Here is a 24,496-nt window from a genome sequence, read left to right as displayed (position 1 = left end):
ACTACAATATATACACCACAGGTACTGCAGCACTACAATATATACACCACAGGTACTGCAGTACTACAATATATACACCACAGGTACTGCAGTACTACAATATATACACCACAGGTACTGCAGTACTACAATATATACACCACAGGTACTGCAGTATTACAATATATGCACCACAGGTACTGCAGTATTACAATATATACACCACAGCAGTGGAGGCTGCTGACCAGGTGAAGCACAAATTATTATATTATATTATATATTAAATAATATTTTTAAAACATCCCCCACTGTGTGTCAGTGGTCAGTGGACACAGATGAAAACATATTAACATTAGGTGACAGCGGACCTGACCAGATGAAAACATATTAGGTGACAGCGCACCTGACCAGATGAAATCATATTAGGTGACAGCGCACCTGACCAGATGAAATCATATTAGGTGACAGCGCACCTGACCAGATCAAAACATATTAGTTGACAGCGCACCTGATCAGATCAAAACATTTTAGGTGACAGCGCACCTGACCAGATCAAAACATATTAGGTGAAGGTGACAAGGAAGCCACAGACTCATACCCCCCCCGACACTCAAACTAACCGCCTCGGACAGTCCTTCATACCAGTGGCCATCAGGCTCCACAACAGTGGGCAGCGACTGCTGCCAGACATCGACCTAGAACTAATAGGAACCCAAGTAGGACAATAACACTACCTTATGCATACTGCACCTTATGTGGATACTGTGATACTGTGAATAATGAATAATGTATATTTCAGTTAGTTAGATAGTAAATTATATTGACCTATTTGTTTACACTGCTTGTGTTGTTTTCACTACCTGTACCCCCCCCCCCCTTCCCCCATGCTGCTATGATGCCTGAATTTCCCCAAGGGGATCAATAAAGGAATATCTTATCTTATCTTAAAAGGAAAGATGAAATTACCTACCTGGGTTCCATCCTATAGAGGCAAATCTTTCCTGTGACAAAATGGGATCCAATGTAATAAAACTAAGTCAACCAACGAACTAGATTCCTGTACCGGATCTCCTCTCTGGTAAACAAGAATACCTTGAAGACTCTAACAGGAGCACTCATTCAAGGGTACTACGACTATGCTTGCACCTCATGGTACCAAAGCACCTCAAAGGCACTAAAAACAAGATTACAAACATCACAAAACAAACTGGTCAGACTACTGCTTGACCTTACTCCTAAAACCCACCTCACCCCTGTCCACTTTGACAACCTAGGATGGCTTAGAGTAGACGACAGAGTACAGCAACTTGCAATGGGCCTGGTCTACAAGATACACTACACCACTAAGATACCCATGTGCATGTCGAAATACTTCCCAAAGGTCAGTGAATACCACGACCACAACACCAGAGGGAGTTCCACAAATCATGTTCAACCCAGATAAAATAATTTAAAAAGTTAAAAAAAAAGAAAAAAAAAATATTTTAATAAAAGAAAATAGTCATAACTTAGAAATGAGATTGCATAGGTCTATGAATCGATATCACGATTCTGTTTCGATTAATTGCCCAGCCGTACAGAGTGTACAGTAAGTTAGCTTGGTGATTATCATTGTGATGTAGGCTAAGCTGGCTAGCTACTGTTAGCATACAAGCACTGTAGCCTACTTACTTTTTCATCCACAACGTTTTTTCTGATCCAGATGCATAAGTCCACTTCTTCATGTTGCTCAGTTGCTGGTTTATACTTCGGTCCTAATGTTGGCGCAAAGTTTAATTTAGCCTGACTTGACTTGTTATAGCTGTACATCTTACTAACTACTAAACAACAACTTTCTCATAGTCTCAACTTTCACATAGTCAAAACGGGTCCAGCTGCATGTCCGGAGGATAGGTTTAGCTCGGGCCAATCTCAAGTTTCTCAAGTTTCTTTATTAGTTGTCATACAGAAGTACAGAATACTTTTATACAAAATGCTTCTTTATGTTACATTTTGTATAAAAGTATTCTGTACTTCTGTATGACAACTAATAAAGAAACTTGAGAAACTTGAGATTGGCCCGAGCTAAACCTATCCTCCGGACATGCAGCTGGACCCGTTTTGACTTTGCAATGCAGCAATCTCTGATTGGATTTGCAAGGCTGCCAATCATATTCAACCTCCGTGTATTGGATGTCAAGGGCTGTCAATCAATCAACCCTCCATTCAATGGCAAGAGTTTAACTGCACAGACCGTGCTTAGATGAAGTTAATAGCCTATTTTGATTCGCTGTTATTTATTATTTATTTAACAATGGGTCACACCTGTGAAGTTTTCTTCACGAATAATTACTGCAGGCAATACTGCAGTGCAGGCCTGCTCAGAGCTGTCAATTTTGGCCATTTTTGAAAGAAAAAAAATTCACTGGCATTTTTTTTACAGAGGAAAACATTTACAATAAAAAAAAATAATAATAATAATTTAAAAAAAAATATATATATATATATATTTGTTTTATATATATATATATATATATATATATATATATATATATATATAGGTATATGTAAATTAATAATAATTATGAATTATGAGTGAATTTGTGTTTCACGTGTTGTCATAGAGAAACCTCCACTGCACCACAGGTACTGCAGCACTACAATATATACACCACAGGTACTGCAGTACTACAATATATACACCACAGGTACTGCAGTACTACAATATATACACCATAGGTACTGTAGTACTACAATATATATATATATATATATATATACCACAAGTACTGCAGTACTACTACAATATATACACCACAGGTACTGCAGTACTACAATATATACACCACAGGTACTGCAGTACTACAATATATACACCACAGGTACTGCAGTACTACTACAATATATACACCACAGGTACTGCAGTACTACAATATATACACCACAGGTACTGCAGTACTACAATATATACACCACAGGTAAATCAAATCAAATCAAATTTATTTATAAGGCCCGACAACACACGTTAATGTCCCCATGGGCCGTACAGGTCTTCTTTAAACAAGTCAAGAAGAAAACATAACAATAAGTCAAGAACAGAACAAGAACACCATAAGGTCCAAAAAATTTAAGATAAATGCAAATAAATGAAAGAATGCAAGCACTCCCAGACATACCCCACGCGAAGGTAAGGAAAAACTCACTAAAACCTAACAATGGGGACAAATGCTCCACAGGCAGTGTGGAGGAGAGAAACCTTAGAAGGGCCATTCAAGGGGGGATCTCCCTTAGATGTCGGTGATAGTAGTGTTGCAGACTAACAGTTGGTAAGCATGCACTCAAGTGTGTAGTGAAACACAGATGAGTGCATGCAATAGCAACTGAACATTTTGAAAGATTAAAGATAGAGCTAATAGCGATAGCAACTGAACATTATGAAAGTTTGAAGATAGAGCTGATAGCGGATCTATTTGAGGCACAGGGGCGGCGCAAAGAGGGTCACGTCCCTAGTACTACAATATATACACCATAGGTACTGTAGTACTACAATATATATATATACCACAAGTACTGCAGTAGCCTACTACTACTATAATATACTATTATATACACCACAGGTACTGGTATTTTTTTGTAATATTTATTTTTTGTTGTAATATTTTTCTTTTTTTTATGAAACTACTGTATATTTGTGTTACAAATTGTGCTCACCGATATGAACATAGGCCTCTTTACTTACTTAAAAAAAGGAAACATCAAGAAATAGCACTATCTCTCTCCCAGTATGTTCTGCAGGGCTGCAGCTAGATACTAGTTCTCCCAGTATGGTATACCGGCTGGGCTGCAGCTGGATACTGTAGGATAATAATAGTATTGAAATAGGAATAGAGTCAAATGACTTGCTCACTCAGAGGGTCCAGATAATAAGGTTTATTAACCAGATCAAATCAAATCATTACAACAATAGAGAATATGGCTGGAGATCTTACCTAAACAGACCAGCTCCGTCAGTCAGGTAAAAAGATCTCTCTCCCCAGTTGGGGGAGCAGTTAAGTACCAGGTGAACAATGGGGGTGGGGGGGGGGGGGGGGGAGGGGAGGAAGGGGAGGAAGGGGAGGAAGGGGAGGGGAGGAAGGGGGCGTAGTTTATACATAGGTTAAGAGATATTGGCAATATATTCCACAATACTATTGTCTCAACCAGAGCTCTCAAGCAGTCTCAACCAATGAAATTTTGATTGACAGTCGATTCTGCCAATTACGTCACACACCGCTTGCACCCGCCTCTGCTGTTACCACCAATCGGCAAGCGCGTATAAATTTTTTACTTCCGCTTTTGTCCGCCATTGATTTTGATGAGAGGTATTCTACAACAACAACAACGGCGGCGCGGCCGACGTTTAGCTTTTAGCTCCGCAGGATGACTTAAACGAGGCATAATGATTTTACTGAAACGAATGTTATAATAAAACAAAGCCTTTCTATACATGTGTCTGATTGAAAACTTTATTAACAGATTGCAGAATGGGTAAAACTCAGGGCTCTATGAGCAACGGAAGGAACTGAGCTAGTATGAACGCCTAATGCTTGCTACGTTCGGGTAAATAATATGCTGATGTTATTGAACGTGTAACACTAACTATATAACGTTAATGCCACAAAACGAATGCCTTGTTAATCATAAGTAGTAACTTTGATGCAGTAGCTTGTGTGTGTGTGGGGGGGACTGGGGACGGCGTTGTGCAGGTCGCGAGTGAACTTTTTTTTGTCTTTTGACGCTACACAAATTGATGGATATTTATCGGCTACTGCCATCGGCACATTCGAGCTTATCGGCCGATAGGCCGATTGCAGTCAACAAGGCACTTATCGGCCGATACCGATACCCGACCGATACATCGGTGCACCCCTAAAATTAACATTAGATTAAATCAGGCAAATGTATTTTCTAACCTTTCTGACCTTGCTCGTCATGGAGTAGTCGAGATACGAGATAAAACTCAAGAAAATGCCAGCCTTTTTTGTTCTCTCATCTGACGCATGACTTTACTGACATTTCTATGCATCCAAATGAAGAGACATGGCAGTCCTACAGGTAGTTTTGATGGCAGTCTTACAGATGGTGTGCCTAGGTGGAGCGAGCTGCGCCAATGGAGCTCATAACATTAAAAAAAAAAAAAATCTCGAATAATAGTATTAATATCTGTGTAATAAAAATATCTGTGTCCATCTCATTATCTGTGCTTAAGTTTTCTGCTGCAAAATGTGATTTTTTTTAAATATTTTTTGAGATTGTAGAAACGTTTTCTCACTCCGTCTCTATCTCTTTCCCCCTCCCTCTCTTTCAATCCCTCTCTCTCTCTCTCTCTCTCTCTCTCTCTCTCTCTCTCTCTCTCTCTCGCTCTCTCTCTCTCTCAGTGCGTTTGGCTGTCCCTACTCAGACATCAACATGAAGAAGGAGGTGGTGTTACCAGACCGTCTGGGTGGAGAACGAGTCATCACCTTCGTTCCCGTCACTTTCATCCAGAAGACCACCACCATGCCCAGCCCAGCCCATGTAGACCATCACCACATCCACCAGGGGCCCAGCCCCGCCCATGTAGACCATCACCACATCCACCAGGGGCCCAGGTAACCAGGACGTGATGTTAGATGGTGGAGTAAGCTCCTCAGCAGGAAGCCAGTTTAGCTTTTAAACTACAACACAAATCTCATTGTGGAGAAGAGGTTTGTTATTTAGGAATAAGATAGATATAAAAATGTTGTTGTCAAGGTGACAGCAGTGACCTCCAACGACTGTCCTATAGGAACGCTTCATCATGACTAGGATTAGAACCAACAATGAATGGGATTTTTTCCACCGCATTTCAATGGTGTTCCAGCCAGTGCTAAAGTTGACAGTTTGGGAATCTGACAGAATCAATTAGTTTACTCTTTAATCTGACACTGTGTTTAGAACAGGAATTGTTGTGAAGGATCAGATTAAACCGAATATATATATTTATTTATGGATATATATTTAATAGTATTTGTATATCGTTTGATATCCCTTGTATATTCCTTGTACATATACACTGAATATCCCTTTAGTCTACTAACAGCCCATAATAGTTTCATTCTCTCATTGGACAAGAACCTGGCGCCAGCAGCCAAGCCCCTTGGTTCAAGTTCAATCGTGCCGACGAACATGTCGTTACTAGCCCCGGTTCCGCGTAGGAATACGTCTGCCGAAATACGAATGGTACTATTTGTTCACAGTGCATATATATATGGCGCAAGTAAAGTAGAACTTCCCTTAGCCCTTAGTTCTTTACCCTCCAACCTAGTGGCAAGACGTTAAGCCTCACCCACGATACACGTGTGGTGCAGTATGGTCAACTTGGCCTCAGAATGGCATTGAGACATCGTGTGGATTAATAGTTGAATTGTCATAGTTTGGCACTATACCGTCGAGTGGGACGTATTTCTATTAAGTTAATAATAGTCTATTATGTATGGTGCATCGTTCGGTTAGAGTTATAAAGTGAGCAGTACCCCCATCGTTTTCCTCGCGTTATCTAGAGTCTTAACCAGGCTGGGCAGACCACGTGTGGTGCTTTCATCCGAGGAGTTCTGGGCTAGGACGAGTGGACCTGCACATTGGATTACCTTACCCGGACGACGGCGAGCCCTACACGGCTTGGATTATCTACTTGCTTTGGGTGCTTTGATTATGCCATGGATAACAGCCAACACTGGTAAGTGTTGGAACTACCCCCGAGAGGAGTCCAGGTGAGACGGCGCTCTAACCCGAGTGAGGTCGCCTCACGTCTCTTCGTTGTGGACCGGCAGCTACCGTCTACAAGAGGGCCCAACTGTATTCATCTGTGGACCAAGGTTCTGTGGGCACCGTGTTCAGCACTCTGAATTCTCCCAAGAAATCGTTGGCCAGATGGGATATCGCCAGCGGCTCTCCTAACCCCCCCCCCCCCCTACTGACTTACAACCAGCGGGACCCCCTTTAGTGTATCCAGCTATAATCATTAAGTACCATCGCTATAGTTCCCTAAAGAACCAGGTTGTATACTTGCTTCCTGCGTAACCAGAGATTGGACATTCAATGTTGATTTGCCTACGAATACTCATTTGCCTTACAAGTGCATTCAAATCATAAATGTCATTAAGTGAACGTTGTATATACCCTTTGCTATATATTAAATATTCGACTTATACATTTGTGTGGACTTGGTTTCATGGTGGGAAAGTGTTCATCATATCTATATCATGTACTGTGTGGCCAGTAGTTAAAGTACATAAAGCGGTAGTGGTTTAATGATACCATACTTATCAATACAGTCAGGGAATTGTACCCCTCAGTTACAATTGGTCCTTCGAGCCGGAGGGTAACTAGTGTAATATTAATATAGTGTTATTAATATTGAAATGGCCTATGATGAACACTCCACGAAACGGTCCTCCTAACGTAGAACGCCCGCGGCGCAGACGACAGCCACCTCCGTACTTAGAGGATTACGCTGTCAGTCAACTACCTAGCCTTCTACAAACGGTAAACGCGGTAAAAGTAGAAAGTAAAATTATGTCTGACCTTAACGACCAGGTTACCCCGACCACAGAGGCCCTAGTGGGTTCTAATGTAACTGACCAAGCTCACGGTGGGGACCAGGAGGGAGCTGACATGCCTTTACCCCCCGCCAATACCGAAGAAGTAGTCCCCGACCAGCCCCGGGAGGAAGACAACCCTACAGAGAGAGAACTCTGCACGGAACAAGATGAGGAGAGCGCCAAGGAAATAGAGCTCCAGGACTCCCCGACGAGTACAGCCAGGAGCGGCTCACCTCTACAACCGTCTTCTCCCAGCGAAGCGGAGAGGATGCTATCACAGGCGTTCCTCGTCAGCCTGACAGCCTCTACCGAACGCGATCGACTCCAGGGTGAACGCGATCGACTTCAGGGCGAACGCGATCGACTCCAGACACAGCAACGGAGCGAAGAAGAGCGCATACGCCTGGAGATGAGACGCCTTCAGACGGAAGAGAATATGGCAAGAGACCGAGCAGACACCCAGCGTGCCGCTGCCGGTGCCCAAAGAGAAGCAGAGCGCGACATCGCTTTCATCAAGCGCGAAGCCGAGCGCGACAGACTACAAGCGCAGCTAATGGAGCAGCTGATCACCAAGGCAACACCCTCTCCCTCCGCCAGGGGTTCAAGGAACTCGTCGAGACAACAGTCAAGGGCAGCATCCCCTAACCGAGCAAGCAACCCTGAACTTGACCAACAGACCAAGCCTATACCCCCCGCAGACCCCCTTCCCAGACCCAAGCGAGACCCAGCTACAAGGAAGGAGCAGCATACACTGCGGAGAAGCTAAATAAACGACTACAGGATCTAGAGGACCTGATAGAAGAAGAAGAGGGAGAGGAGGAGAACCAAGCCCGACGACAGCACAGTACTCCACCGGACCAGGAGGTCCAGTACAGCCCAGGCTATACCCCCGCGGCGCTGCGCTACAGACCCCCGACTCTATTCACGGGTGAGCATGACGCACGACCAGCCCCGAGGAATAGCACCTGGACCAGCGGGCCATGGTACCCTGCCGGTACCAGCCCACAGAGAGGCGCAAGAGGAGACTCGCCTAGGAGGCCTCTCCCCCAACGCTCGCCGATGTATCAGCCATCCACGGCGTCATACATTGCCACACCGACCATTCCAGACTTCACCCATGAGAATCGGGCACAGTACACGGAGCTCCGAATGTGCTTAGAGACAATGATGGTGGATGTCGTTGATGAACGCCACAAGTATGCAATATTACTGAAGCACCTGAAAGTACCCCGAGCGCACAATATAGCGCTAGCCTATGCCACCTCTACGACCCCATACACCGCGGCTCTAGCAGCGCTGGACCAGAGATATGGACGTATATGGGATTACGTAATCCAAGAGATAAGGCATATTGACCGCCTACCCCCAGCAACAGACAATCGCTCATTAGACGACCTGTCTATAAGAGTGCAGTCCCTGGTAGGGATGCTGGGAGCGCAACAAGAAAAGGGTATGCACGAGCTATACGCCAACTCTAACGTCGAGAGGATTTTAGAGAAGCTGCCACCCGCCAGACAAGAGCGCTTTAGGCGGCAGAGAGACCACCGTGATCCTAACGGTCCCGAACCATCCCTCCTCGATCTAGCCGACTTCCTGGCGAGAGAAGTCAGCAGCTTACGACTGGATACGTTCGTGCGGAGCACACCAAGCTCCAGAGAGGGACCCAGGAGAATAAACGATGGAAGAAGATCGGTGACTGTCATGCACCAATCAGAATCAGTACCGAGCAGTAAGAACCACAGTACCCCCTCGAGGAAAGAGAAGTGGAAGATGGTGTGCCCGTACTGCGAGAAGGAACACTGGCTGTCACAATGTGACCTGTTCACCAAGATGAATGCAGAAGAAGTGAGTCAATGGATAAAGTCCAACAGGCGCTGTTACCGATGTGCGCGCAGTCACATGGCAGCCGAGTGCCGCCTAAAGAAGAGGTGCAGTCGGTGTGACGGAGCCCACCTAGATGTCCTACACGACAGTAACAGAAGAAAGCCTGCACCTGCACCATCAAGCAGCACCAAGGCAAGTGTCATGTACATTGACCCCGCCAGCAGCAGCGGCGCCCAAGTGCTCTTAAAGGTAGTCCGTGTAACATTGAGCTACCAAGATAAAGTCATGGACACTTACGCCGTCCTTGATGACGGGTCAGAGAAGACCCTTCTGCTCGCGTCCGCTGCGGCCCAGCTGGGACTGCGGGGGAGCGAGAACCAAATGACGATTCGGACAATAAGAAGAGATTTAAAGACGATAAAGGGCGAGAATGTCTCCTTCACTATCGCAGCAAGCGGGCAGCCAGAGCGACGGTATAGGATTACAAATGCTTTCACCAGCCAAGAAATAGGACTATCACAGTACACCTACCCCATCGCCAAGCTGATGGATAAATATGTGCACCTGCGTCAACTACCTATCCCGCTCATAGACGGCGCCACCCCGACCCTGCTGATAGGCTCCGACCATGCAGACCTCATAGTCCCGATAGACCGGGTCCATACAGGACCCAGAGGCTGTCCTGCAGCAGTCGAGACGCGCCTAGGATGGACACTACAAGGCCCCCTCGCTAAATCTCTCAACCGAACAGCAGCCACTAGCTGCCTCCACTCCAGAGTGACAGAAGAAGACACCACTCTCCTGCAGCATGTCGAGAGGCTATGGACACTAGAGACAATGCCCTTTAAGAACGAAAAGAAAGACATTCGTTCTAAAGAAGACATTTACGCCATAAACCTCCTCGAGCAAGGGACAAAGAGAGTCACAGTCGGCGGAGTGATGAGATACGCAACTCCACTCCTGAGGCGAGAGGGAATGCCCACCTTTCACGCCACGAAAGAAGCTACGGAGCGGTATCTATTGAACACAGAGCGGCGCCTAGCCAAGGACCCCGCTCAAGAGAGTGTGTACCGCGCTGAGATTGAGAAGCTAATCACAGCGAGACACGTAATGAAGATTGACATTAAAGAGGCCGATCAGACGACCGAATCATGGTACGTGCCGCACCACAAGGTCCACCACAACGGCAAGGATCGCATTGTGTTTAACTGCAGCTACCAGATCGGATCCCAGAATCTGAATAAAGAGCTCTTGCCCGGCCCCACACTCGGCCCCTCTCTACTAGGCGTGCTACTACGCTTCCGCCAGGACAAGGTGGCTATCAGCGGGGATATCAAAGGGATGTTCCTGCAGGTGAGACTAGTGGAGGAGGATAAGCCCCTACTGCGGTTCCTATGGAGAGAGAGGATCGGAGATGAGCACCCAGCCATCTACCAATGGGAAGTCCTCCCCTTCGGAACCACATGCAGCCCGTGCTGTGCTACATTTGCACTACAGAAACACGTCGCAGAGGACCCAGCAGCAGATGAAGAGGTCCGACACAGTGTGAAGAACAGTTTCTACGTGGACAACTGTTTACAAAGCGTTTCGACCCAAGAAGAAGCCGAGGCTCTCCTACTCAAGCTACGCGCCTCCCTGATCAAAGGCGGCTTTGATCTCAGGCAGTGGGCCAGCAGCGACCCGCACGTATTGCGCAGCCTCTCCCCCGCGGACAAGGCTGCCAGCAGCGAGACCTGGATGGCGACAATCCCAGGAGAAGCCCAAGAAATGACACTAGGACTAGTCTGGCGCTTCAAAACAGACTCGCTCCACTATAGACACAAACCCCTGACCACGGAGCAGGGAAGGTCGACGGCGATACCGACCACCAGACGGAGTGTGTACAGAACACTCGCCAGACAATATGACCCGTTGGGATGTATTCTACCTTACACCACCAGGGCAAAGATGATTGTACGAGCACTATGGGACAAGGACCAGGGCTGGGACGACCCAATACCCGCACCCCTTGCCTCCACATGGAGAGAGTGGGAGACGGAACTCCGCTCACTCCCAGGCGTCAATATACGCCGCAGCTACTTCCCACCCACAGTGAGGCCAGAGACATGCAAGATGGATCTACACGTCTTCAGCGACGCCTCCGAAGTAGCCTATGGATCAGTGGCCTACTTGCGTGCCCAAGAGAAGGGAGGAGAGATACACACCGCCTTCATCCTGGCTCGCTCAAGAATAGCCCCACGAAAGCAACAATCTATCGCGCGTCTAGAGCTCTGCGCAGCCCTAGCAGGAGCGCATCTAGCCACGTTAATCCAACGTGAACTCACCATTCCGGTGCACAGAACAATCTTGTGGTCAGATTCCACGACAGTACTCACATGGATCAAGTCTGATTCATGCAGATACAAGGTCTTCGTGGGAGTCAGAGTCACCGAGATTCAAGAGTTAACAGAAGCAGCGAGCTGGCGGTATGTGGACACCAAACACAACCCAGCTGACGTCATCACCCGGGGAATGTCCCTAGATGACCTCACCCGTCACAACATCTACAGTGACGGACCAGAGTTCCTCAAGCTCCCGGAAGGAGAGTGGCCTACGCCCACCCCACGGGAGGCGAGTAAAGAGGAGGCTGAGAACAAGAAACCTATGTTCTGTGGACTGAGCACAGTCGCCTCCACAGACCCCAACATAGATGACTGCCTCACCCTACAGAGTGCGCAACTAAAGACATTTCTGTGGCACCACCCAGAGATTCAGCCCACTGCCGACATTTCAGCAGCTGACTACGAAGAAGCAGGACTTCTTCTACTACAACGAGCCCAGAGAGACTCGTTCCCCGATGAGCTAGACTGTCTACAGGGAGGAAAGCCAGTCCCATCAGACAGCAGACTGCTCCACCTGGCACCCGAGCGTGACGCCCATAATCTCATCAGAGTGGGTGGTCGTCTGCGGAGAGCCCCCGACCTACCGGATGACGTTAAGTACCCGATAGTCTTGAACAGCCGACACAAGGTCACAGAGCTGATCATAAAGAAATACGACGAGGATGTACACCACGCAGGAGCAGAGAGAGTCTTCGCGGAGATCAGACGTCGCTATTGGATACTTCAAGGGAGAGAAGCAGTGCGACGCTTCCAGCGAACCTGTCTAGACTGCCGAAAGTGCCGCGCGCAGCCCAGCATACCCCGGATGGCTGACCTACCTCCCTGTCGCCTCCGACTCGGCGACAAGCCATTCCACTCCACAGGCATGGACTGTTTTGGCCCGTTGTATATAAAGAAAGGAAGAGGAACCGAGAAGCGGTGGGGTATTGTATTCAAATGCATGACCACCAGAGCGATACATATCGAACTCCTTCCAACCATGAGCACAGACTCATTCCTTATGGCCTTCCGAAGATTCACATCACGGAAAGGAAAACTGTCTACATTGTTGTCTGATCACGGGACAAACTTCAAAGGCGGAGAAAGAGAGCTGAGAGAGAGCTTCCAAGCTATGGGCCCAGAACTTAAGACCCACCTCGCTCCATCCCAGATTGACTTCCAGTTTAATCCCCCGAACGCACCCCACTTCGGTGGAACCTGGGAACGAGAAGTACGTTCTATAAAGACAGCCCTGTACGCCGTGCTTGGGGCCCAGACTGTAGCGGAAGAAGTCCTAATGACAGTCCTCACGGAGATCGAGGGAGTATTGAACTCCAAGCCCCTCGGCTACGTCTCCAGTGATATAGCAGATGTCGACCCAGTCACCCCCAACACACTCTTGATTGGGCGGCTGGACCCCGCGCTACCCCAGACAATGTACAGGCCTGAAGAAGCGAACGGCCGAAGAATGTGGAGGTACAGTCAAGTACTAGCTGACAAGTTTTGGAACAGCTTTCTACTCCACTACCTACCGTCTCTACAGACCCGCCAGAAGTGGGTAAAAGAGAGAGACAATTTGACAGAAGGAACAGTCGTCATGATTATCGACCAGTCACTACCCAGAGCTATGTGGCCGGCTGGCCGCGTAAGCAAAGTGATCACCGGTGCCGATGGCAAGGTCCGAGCAGCTGAGGTGCTCGTCCAAGGGCGAACTTACACACGACCCGTGGCGAGGCTAATAGAACTGCCCAGACTCCCAGACACTATCGATGACGACCATGACCCCATGACTTTGTGAGTTGACTGACCCTTACAGCGGACCTTGAGTGGTAGACAGTGCGGTCAATCTGTCTCTGCTTAGCTAATTAGGTGGGACTAATTAGGGGGCGGCTGTTGTGAAGGATCAGATTAAACCGAATATATATATTTATTTATGGATATATATTTAATAGTATTTGTATATCGTTTGATATCCCTTGTATATTCCTTGTACATATACACTGAATATCCCTTTAGTCTACTAACAGCCCATAATAGTTTCATTCTCTCATTGGACAAGAACCTGGCGCCAGCAGCCAAGCCCCTTGGTTCAAGTTCAATCGTGCCGACGAACATGTCGTTACTAGCCCCGGTTCCGCGTAGGAATACGTCTGCCGAAATACGAATGGTACTATTTGTTCACAGCGCATATATATATGGCGCAAGTAAAGTAGAACTTCCCTTAGCCCTTAGTTCTTTACCCTCCAACCTAGTGGCAAGACGTTAAGCCTCACCCACGATACACGTGTGGTGCAGTATGGTCAACTTGGCCTCAGAATGGCATTGAGACATCGTGTGGATTAATAGTTGAATTGTCATAGTTTGGCACTATACCGTCGAGTGGGACGTATTTCTATTAAGTTAATAATAGTCTATTATGTATGGTGCATCGTTCGGTTAGAGTTATAAAGTGAGCAGTACCCCCATCGTTTTCCTCGCGTTATCTAGAGTCTTAACCAGGCTGGGCAGACCACGTGTGGTGCTTTCATCCGAGGAGTTCTGGGCTAGGACGAGTGGACCTGCACATTGGATTACCTTACCCGGACGACGGCGAGCCCTACACGGCTTGGATTATCTACTTGCTTTGGGTGCTTTGATTATGCCATGGATAACAGCCAACACTGGTAAGTGTTGGAACTACCCCCGAGAGGAGTCCAGGTGAGACGGCGCTCTAACCCGAGTGAGGTCGCCTCACGTCTCTTCGTTGTGGACCGGCAGCTACCGTCTACAAGAGGGCCCAACTGTATTCATCTGTGGACCAAGGTTCTGTGGGCACCGTGTTCAGCACTCTGAATTCTCCCAAGAAATCGTTGGCCAGATGGGATATCGCCAGCGGCTCTCCTAACCCCCCCCCCCCCCCTACTGACTTACAACCAGCGGGACCCCCTTTAGTGTATCCAGCTATAATCATTAAGTACCGTCGCTATAGTTCCCTAAAGAACCAGGTTGTATACTTGCTTCCTGCGTAACCAGAGATTGGACATTCAATGTTGATTTGCCTACGAATACTCATTTGCCTTACAAGTGCATTCAAATCATAAATGTCATTAAGTGAACGTTGTATATACCCTTTGCTATATATTAAATATTCGACTTATACATTTGTGTGGACTTGGTTTCATGGTGGGAAAGTGTTCATCATATCTATATCATGTACTGTGTGGCCAGTAGTTAAAGTACATAAAGCGGTAGTGGTTTAATGATACCATACTTATCAATACAGTCAGGGAATTGTACCCCTCAGTTACAGGAATTGTCCTACCAAACACCAGTGTTTAGAACAGGGGTCGAGCGGAGATTGCGTTCGTCACCAGCCCCGGAGCTGTGAGCTTGGTTCGCCTGTTCGAATCCAGCTCACAGCTCCGGGGTTGTCACCAGCTTGGCTGGCCGTCAGCACTGATACAATTGGCTGTATCAGAGGGTGGGAGAAGCTGGCGGGGTGGGTCCGGGTCGTTGTAAACAGCGACTCCTACAGTTCGGTCGGGGCGCCTGCTAAGCGCGGATTGGACGTGAGGGGGATAGTGTGGTCCTCCCACACGCTACGCCCTCTCAATGAGAATCCGCGCTGCCAGGTGAAAAGAAGCGGTGATTGGCTGGACGTGTGTCGGAGGAAGCACGTGGTAGCCTCCACTCTCCCAAATGATCTGACTGTGGGGGGTAAAGCGCAGCGACCAGGAAGGGACTGGGAATTGGCATACGACTAACATTGGGATGGGAGAAAAATCGGAGGAAAAATGGAGGGGGGAAAAGACAAAAAAAAAAAAAAAAAAAAAAACAGGGATGTCCTACCAGACACCAGTGTTTAGAACAGGGATGTTTGAACAGGGAACACGTGCATGTGTGTGTGTCCCGATTACGGTTCATGAGTCCCTCCATTTATTTTTTGAATTATCTTTTTCCCCCTTCTTTTTCCGCTTTTCTCCCATCCCAATGTTAGTCGTTATGCCAATTCCCAATCCCCTTCCTGGTCGTTGCGCACTCTACTCCCTACCGTCGGTCCGGGAGGGCGGAGACTATCACATGCTTCCTCCGACACATGTGTACCCAGCCCACCGCTTCTTTTCACCTGGCAGCGCGGACTCTCACTGGGAGAGTGTAACGTGTGGAAGGTCACACTACCCCTCTCTTAGATCCTTCCCTTGCTGTGCAGGCGCCCCGACCGAACTGTAGGAGTCGCTGTTTACAACGACCAGGACCCACCCTCGCCGGGTTTCCCACCCGCTAACACTGCCAATTCTGTTAGTATGGACGGCCGGCCAACCCGGAAGCACCACAGCTGGATTCGATCCCACTGTCTCTGTGGTGGTAGACAGACGCTTAGTCCACTGCACTACCCGGCCGCCCGAGTCCCTCATTTATAACGCTATGATGAACCTTTCCCTGTTTACCGTTCACACATGGTAATTATTCTGGCCTTGAAAGTGTTTTTTTAAATTAGTGTGATGAGACTATGATTCCAGATGTCAAGGGAGTAACCTACACTCAGAATCAAATTGAAGAGTTTCTCTATATGTCTCTCTCTCTCTCTCTCTCTCTCTCTCTCTCTCTCTCTCTCTCTCTCTCTATCTCTCTCTCTCTCTCTCTCTCTCTCTCTCTCTCTCTCTCTCTCTCTCTCCCCCAGGTTGTTGCTGGCTGGCTATGGGGTGGGTGTGTCTCGGCCACGGGGCAGACCTCCAGGGGGAAGGGGAGGTCAGGTGAAGAGAGAGCCCAAAGATGAGCCCTCTACTGGTGGAAACAGACTGACGCTGCACCTGGTCAAGAGACCCAGGCTGGCTGATAGGTAAAACACACACAACACACAACACACAACACCCACACACACACAACTTGTCCCCTCTCCTCTCCTCTCTTCTTGTGTCTGTAATCATTAAAAATGAGGCACAACCCAGGGAGGCTAGGTGGCGCAGTGGGCAAGGCGCTGGGTTCGAGCCCAGCTCTCGGCGTTGCTACCAGCTTGGCTGGTCGTTCATACTAATACAATTGGCAGTATTAGGGGGTGGGAAGCTGGTGGGTGGGGATCGGACGTTGTGGACAGCGACTCCTACAGGTCGGTTGGTGCGCCTGCGCAGTAGAATCAGGAAGCGACGAGGGCGACGTGTCCCTCCCACGCAGACCCTCGCCGCTGAGAGATCACGCTGTGCAGGTGAAAAGATGTGACGGCTGCCTCCTCGAGTACCGGAGGGGACACGTGATGCAAGGCTTCGTCCACATTGCAGCCGGCCTGTGGGAGGCGTGGCCTAACAGCGTTCGAGACAGGGGAGGGTAGAATTGGACAATACGAAATTGGGGAAGGGAGAAAAAATTGAAAAATGGGGAGAAAAAGTAGATCAAAAAATAAATAATGAGGCGCAACCCTCACTCTGTTCAAAATGTATTCTTCATTGTATTAAAGTTGCTTTGTGTAATATTGAATCATTTGGAATGATGACCATGTACACTAGTACCATCTGTTTGTCTGTCTTTCTATCTATCTTTCTCTCCTAGACTGTCTCAGTCAACCACATTCCACCATGTCAAACAGGAAGAGGAGGAGCTAGATATTAGCTCTGTCATCCCAGGTATGTGTGTGTCGACTACACATCATACTGTGTTTGAACCCTGGGAATTGAAGCACACTATCTCTGGAGTCCCAGGAAAATGGACTTAGCTACCAGTCAGAATTCATGTAGCCTATATTGATATAAAACAGCACATTTTATGCTGAAGTGGCACCAGCGGCAGCGGCACTGAATCCCCCCCCCCCCCCATCCCTGGAGCAAGCATCATCATCGAACACGAAGAGTTACAGTGCGTGTGTATAACAGTGTGCGTGTATTGGTGTGTGTGCATGTGTGTTACACTGCAGTATGTGTGTATTACAGTGTGTGTGTGATTGTGTTACAGTGTGTGTGTGTATAACAGTGTGTGTGTTACAGTGTGTTTGTGTGTTACAGTGTGTGTGTGTGTGTGTGTGATTGTGTTACAGTGTGTGTGTGTATTACTGTGTGTGTGTGTGTGTATAAGTGCGTTGCAATAATCCAGCCTGGAGGCGTGGACGAGCTGTTCTGCGTTGGACAGAGTGAGCGTGGTTTGAATTTTGGCGATGTTCCTAAGGTGGTAAAAGGAGTTTTGTACAGTAGTTTGGTGTGTGTGTGTGTGTGTGTGTGTGTGTGTGTGTGTATAACAGTGTGTGTGCGTGGATGTGTGTGTTGCAGTCATGTATGTTTTATTCAGGAGATGAATCTTTAAAACACAAACATCAGTGTGTGTGTGACATGTGTATTACAGTGTGTGTGTGTGTGTTTCAAGTTTCAAGTTTCTTTAATAGTTGTCATACAGAAGTACAGAATACTTTTGTACAAAATGCTTCTTACTGTTGCGCTCCAGAGACTGTGCATGACAAGATAAGTATGAAATAAAAACATAGTAAAAATTAGAAGAAAAAAAAGTGTATGTGTTGCAGTGTATGTGTGAGTGTGCATTACAATGTCCATGTATTACAGTGTGTTGCAGTCATGTAAGAAATCAGACACTCTCATAAAGTGTTTGAGTTTCAGTCAATAGCAACACACACACACACACACACACACACACACACACGCACACACACACAACTGCAGTGTCTCTCTTCTCTCTCTCTCTCTATCTCTCTTTCTCTCTGTCATGTTGCCATAGTAACAGAGGAGGCAGATGAAACAGCTGCTTCCATAGTAACACATCACCATGGCAACTAAGATACTGGTTGTGTCCTCCTGGGTGTGTGTGTGTGTTTTTTTCCATTCTTGGCTCCTCATCACCCAAGCCCTTCAGTTATAGTGTAACGTGTATGTGTCTATGTGTGTAGTGTGGTATGTGTATGCGTGTAGTGTGTACATGCGTATGTCTAGTGTGTGTGTGTGTAGTGTGTAGTTTTGTGTGTTGTGTGTAGTGTATATGTGTGTATTTGCATGTTGTTGGTATCTAGGGACATCTATGGATCTCAGGGAATGTATTCCCAGCAATTTTTTTTAATCGCCTGACAGCACTAATATATATATATATATTTCTAGTGCTTTTCTAGAACTCAAAGTGGCTTTACACTGAGGTCACGAGACAGAAGACGAATAAAACGTTCTTATGGAATGAATGAGATAAAAATGTTATTATTATTATTTTTTGTAATACATTTTGAGTAAATTTTCATAACGCGATCATTTGCTGTGTAATTAATTAATCTAATTAACGCGATAAACTGACAGCCCTAATATATATATATATATATATATATATATATATATATATATATATATATATATATATATATATCTTTAGAAATCGTAATTTATTATTATTATTGATTGATTGATTGATTGATTGATTGATTGATTGGTTGACAGCACCAGACCACCAGGCTCTGCACCAGTCAGTCTTCCTGTCGGCCATATCGGCTCAGCCGGGACGAGACCTGCCGCTCTGCTGGGACCAGCACTGTAAACTACTGCCTGGGGTTGCGACCCTGACCGCTGCTAACGTCAAGACCTGGACCACCGAACAGGTGGGAGAGAGGCATAGATGAAAAGAGGGAGGGAGAGAGGGATGGATGGATGAGGGGATGGGTTCATATTAGACATTCACATTTACTGGGGCACGTGCCGGCACATTTGCCCTCATCTGCCCGCCTCAGGCTGTGTTAAAGCCGATTAACCAACGCATTGTTGGAAAGCTAGAATTGCCGCTGTTTGATTGACACCCTACTCAATCTATTACGTGCTTGCAATCTCGGGTTAGAAGACCAAACAACCAACAGGCGTCAGTTTCGGACAAGTGACCACGTCCGGATTGTTATCAACTTTGGACCTGTACTAGATAAGACTTCAGGCTATGGAACCGTTGTGTTTTCCAGCTCCTACCTTTCAGCTGGCAATCTTTTGCAGGCATCTGTTTGCAAATAAACAAAGACGTAAGTAAACAAAACGTTTATTTCAGTGTGTTCAAACCTCTAACTCTTTATTACATTAGCTTCATTAGCATTAGGTTCCCAATAGCAGGTGGCCATTTTAATTTGGCCGGGCAAAGTTCTATTAACCTCTTAAGCCCTAGCCATATTTTTTGAAAATTCGCCTAAAAATACACACCTAAGTAAATGGAAGATGTATCCACTTCTACAAGGCAATTTGCATGTTCTTGGTATCTAGGGACATCTGTGGATCGACTCAGGGAATGTATTCCCAGTGTCAGAAATATTGTGTTACTATGCTTGAGTAAATTGTAATCAACCAAAGGAGAATATCAATATCAATAATTTCTTTAAAAAAGAGGCACCTTTGATGGTGAATAACACCATGCTAAAATTTACCAGACATGAAGAATTGCCACTGAGCTCATTCAGCACCTTTTTGATCACATGTACTATAAAAAGCTAAGCAAATGAATAAAGGGCAGATGATTTACAGGAGGTTTTGTAGATACAGTACTGAATTCTGCCATCCGGACACATGCTATTTGAAATATGATTATAGAATATAGAATATCAGGCCTATAAATTACCTTATTATGGCCAAGTCACACATCTATGGATCAGGCCAAATCTCCCCTTTCCAATGGCAGAGTTCAATCTGGATTTAGTACCACCAGGCGCCCCTGACAGGGCAGCAAAAACCGTGAATGAAATTTACTGTAAGTACACTTACTTTTTTATAATGTAAATTGCTACGCCATTTTTCATCAGATTGCAACAAATTCTTTTGCTAGACGTTCACAGAAAGGTAGAGAAACTAAGTGCATTCCGGAAATAAAGAATAAGAAGAAAAAAGGTTCACGGTAGAAGTCAGATGATTGACACTCAGGGGCTGGCATGAGCTGGGAGGTGTCGTTTTCTTTTTTTATTCGAAAGCCCATCGAAAGCCCTGGGTCTCTTCTCTCAAAAGTCTAAACTCATCCAGATTGAACTCTGCCATTGGAAAGATGAGATCTGGCCCAACCCATAGATGTATGACTTGGTATTTAATATTGGCATATAATTAACCTCTTAACACTTTCAGCGCCAGCCATTACCCTTATCCCTGTAGCTAATGCGCCAGCTTTCCATAGCCTATTTTCACTGTGCGTCACTATGTTTGGAGAGCTATATCTATATTCTATATTATAGCTATGGAGACAATACTATGGTCATTTGACACACTTTCTCCCGTCGAACATGCAAAAAATAGATAATTTTTTCATGTATATGTATCCCGTGGTGAATGGGTAAAATGTGAGTAACAAAGTATAGTTTAGGAGTGATCTGGGCTAATTCCTGAAAAGCTGAGTTATAGGGCACTATGTGAATTTTGCTAAAGTCGTTGGCGTTTCTCGCCTGGACGCTACTATTTCCAAATCAAATGTATATAATAGGTATTATGTTTCATCATAAATGCATCAAGGGGGGGGGGGGGGTCGTTTTTTTATGCTCTGATCATCATCAACGGCATTCGTTTTGAACACCACACACGCTGATCAGCTGGATCGATATGAAATCATTGTAGGATCAAGGTGGAATTGAAGTCAGATAGTCCTTACCTTTGATCGGGGGTATTCCAAAAAGAATATTCCAATTGTCTGATCGCGATTTCCAGTATTAGTGTCCCCGACATAATCCGGTACACCACATGCATCGAGTGGCCATGGACGTGTTCCGGGACCAAATTCTCCGCCCGGAGGACATTAGATACCACAAATTCTTCTACTCAAGAGAGACATCGAGAGGTTTTGTTTCAGAATTTTATCATCAATTACTAACGTCTTCGTATGAAACCCTCCAACTTGACTCTGTCTGGAGGAGGGATATACCAGACCTGGAAAATGACTTTGATTGGCAAGGAGCCTGGGCAAATGTCCGACTTACATCAAGGAACCCGGATCATCAACAAATCAATCTTAACTATATTCACAGGACATACTTGACTCCTATAAGACTGTGCCGAATGGGGCTCAAACAAGATTCCAAATGCACCCAATGTACAAATGGGGACGAAGGGACATTTATGCACATGTATTGGGACTGCTCACCAGTTAAGGCATTCTGGAAAGATGTGACCCAACAAATATCAAAACTCGTATCTTGGAATATACCTGTACACCCCTCGGTATTGCTGTTGAATGATGTTTTTGAGTTTGCAGTGAATCCACAGCTAAAGAGATTGGTTTTATCGGGTATCACAGTAGCCAAAAAGCTGATCGCATCACGCTGGTTTCAACCGGAAAAAATGTGCCGTAAAGTTTGGTTTCTTACATATCTCGATGTAATTTACCATGAAATATCTACAGCAAGAATTCTGGGTCTCAATGAATCCAAAATGTCAATGTGGTTAGAAGTGGTGGAGAGAATAAAAGCTAGCTTATAATGGTAGTGTCTGGTTAGGTGCGAGGGATAGTGGAGGTACTTCTCAAGGTGGGGTCCGGGAGGGGGGGTTTCGAGCTGAGCATATGTATGTAGGGTTTTTTTTTAGATAACAGGTATTATGGGTATATCTTATATAAAACAACTAACCAAAATGTGATCTCATTGGATGTGCCCTGACAATTAATGCTTGTATATCTTATCGTGTGTTGTCATGTTTGTTTATATGTTTGTTTTAAAAAAGAATAAAAAAAAAAAAAAAAAAATAAAATACAAGATGTGACACAGGGTCTGGAACAGGGTTTCAAAGGGTGGGTGATACTGCCACCTAGCAGGATCTGGCCGGTACTGCACTTTTGGCGTATGGCTTTCAGCTGTAACATATAGGTCAGTGAGTGTAATATTGATATTAAAAAGGAAAAATTATCCCAACAGTTGGCGAGCAAACACGTGTGATTGGCGCAGAATGAGTTAAGGATCGGGCAAAAATGGGGCTTTTCTTCTTCTTTTTTTACGATTGCATACCAAAAGTAATTTGCGATCTGTTATACTTTATACTTATAGCACATGCATGAGTTTGGTCTCTTTTGAAATATAACATTCTGAGGGTTCTTGGAAAATTTACATTAGGCATAAAATCAGCACACAATTGACAGAATAAAAAACAATGCATACATTGCAGACATAAGAATAGGCATAAAATAAGTACATTAGTACAATGTTGCTCGAAGGCATGTGAACCCCCCCGGAACAGCCAGTCCCCCAAACACCCCACACATCAATCCCTACCACATCCCCATCCAAAACAGCCTGCACGCCACTCACACAAATGTCCGGGTTTATTCCACTTTTTATTATTTTTAATTTTTTTGCCTATAATCTTTTCAGGAGCTTCAAGCTTCTCACATTGACAACCTGAACCTACTGTATCTCTGTATCTCTCTCTCTCTCTCTCTCTCTCTCTCTCTCTCTCTCTCTCTCTCTCTCTCTCTCTCTCTAGGTGTCAGAGTTTATTCATTCTCTGCCAGGTTGTGAGGAGCAGGCCAGCCAGTTTAAAGAGGAGGTGAGTAACGGAGGAAGGAATACCTTAAGGGGATGCCATTACATTGAAAGAATACCATTAACTTAAAGGCATACCATTAAACAGTAACTAATCACATGGAAATGTTGCTGCCCCCTAGTTGTTGATATTTTCATCTTGATGGACACTCTGCCCCCCTCAATATGTGATGTCAGAGTACGTACTATCAACATCTGCCTTTGAAAAAAAATGTACTCTGACATCACAGATTAGGATGGGGCAGTGTGCAGCAGGGTGACACTATCAACCACTAGGGTGCAGTAAAATGACCATGTGTTTAGTTACTGTTTAAATATCAACCACTAGGGTGCAGTAAAATGACCATGTGTTTAGGTACTGTTTAAATATCAACCACTAGGGCGCAGTAAAATGGTCATCTGTTTAGTTACTGTTTAAATATCAACCACTAGGGGACAGCAAAATGACCATGTGTTTAGTTACTCTTTAAATATCAACCACTAGGGGGCAGCACAATTACCATGTGTTTAGTTACTCTTTAAATATCAACCACTGGGGGGTGGCATGAAAATAATACCATTAACTTAAAGGCATAGTTCAGATTTTTTGACCCCTAGCCATATTTCCTGCTTACCAATGATTATGTTGATTGGTCCTTTCTCAGCACAATCCATATTCCTCATACTAGCTCTGGATAGTTAGCTAAAAACCAATGCAAAGTCACTGAAATGTTCTCCACGGTACACAGACAGGAGCTTACATTATACTATATTTCATTACATCACATGTTGTTTACCCACCAGAGTTGCATTGACCGTCTCTTTCTGTATGTCAGCAAATCGATGGGCGGTCCTTTCTCCTGCTCACCCAACGAGATATCGTCAGGATCATGTCAATCAAGCTCGGCCCCGCCCTCAAGATCTACAACTCCATTCTGATGTTCAAGCACGCTAAGGAGAAAGGCCAACCACACGCCAAAGACACAAACACTTGACATGGTTTGGCCAATCACCAGGCTGAATTGAATGATTGATCCATTCCAGACCACCCCCCCTCCCCAATAGACCTGTCTCAAACCCTGCCCCTTTTCTTGATCCTCCAATCACAGCTGTCGCTTACCTCTGACTTCCTCGTACAAACTTTGTTTGTACGAGGAAGTCAGAGGTAAGCGACAGCTGTGATTGGAGGATCAAGAAAAGAGGGCAGGGTTTTGAGACAGGTCCATTGAAAGCCCTGCCTCCTATGTCAATTTCTTCCTCATCCTCTCCCTCTTCTCCTCTTCTCTCCTCCTCTCCTATCCTTTCATCTCCCCTCTTCCTTTCCTCTGTTCCTCTCCTCT

General features: G+C 45.8%; 1 protein-coding gene across 2 annotated transcripts in view; it reads left to right on the top strand.

Moving 5' to 3' along the window:
* The window catches only part of l3mbtl4 (L3MBTL histone methyl-lysine binding protein 4), a 75,388-nt gene extending 51,107 nt beyond the window's left edge, over positions 1–24,281 (top strand). For both annotated transcript variants that reach the window (XM_084326500.1, XM_084326501.1), the window contains exons 13-18: positions 5,376–5,588; positions 16,404–16,562; positions 17,267–17,340; positions 19,138–19,295; positions 23,119–23,181; positions 23,993–24,281. In XM_084326500.1, coding sequence (XP_084182626.1) covers positions 5,376–5,588; positions 16,404–16,562; positions 17,267–17,340; positions 19,138–19,295; positions 23,119–23,181; positions 23,993–24,151 — 826 coding nt within the window. In that variant the 3' untranslated portion in view covers positions 24,152–24,281. The remainder of the gene's footprint in view (positions 1–5,375; positions 5,589–16,403; positions 16,563–17,266; positions 17,341–19,137; positions 19,296–23,118; positions 23,182–23,992) is intronic.
* Positions 24,282–24,496: the final 215 nt, after the last annotated feature.

The sequence above is a fragment of the Notolepis coatsorum genome, assembly GCF_963971535.1.
Source record: "Notolepis coatsorum genome assembly, chromosome: 12".
NCBI classification, from domain to species: Eukaryota; Metazoa; Chordata; class Actinopteri; order Aulopiformes; family Paralepididae; genus Notolepis; species Notolepis coatsorum.
This window is presented reverse-complemented; position numbering and strand designations above follow the sequence as displayed.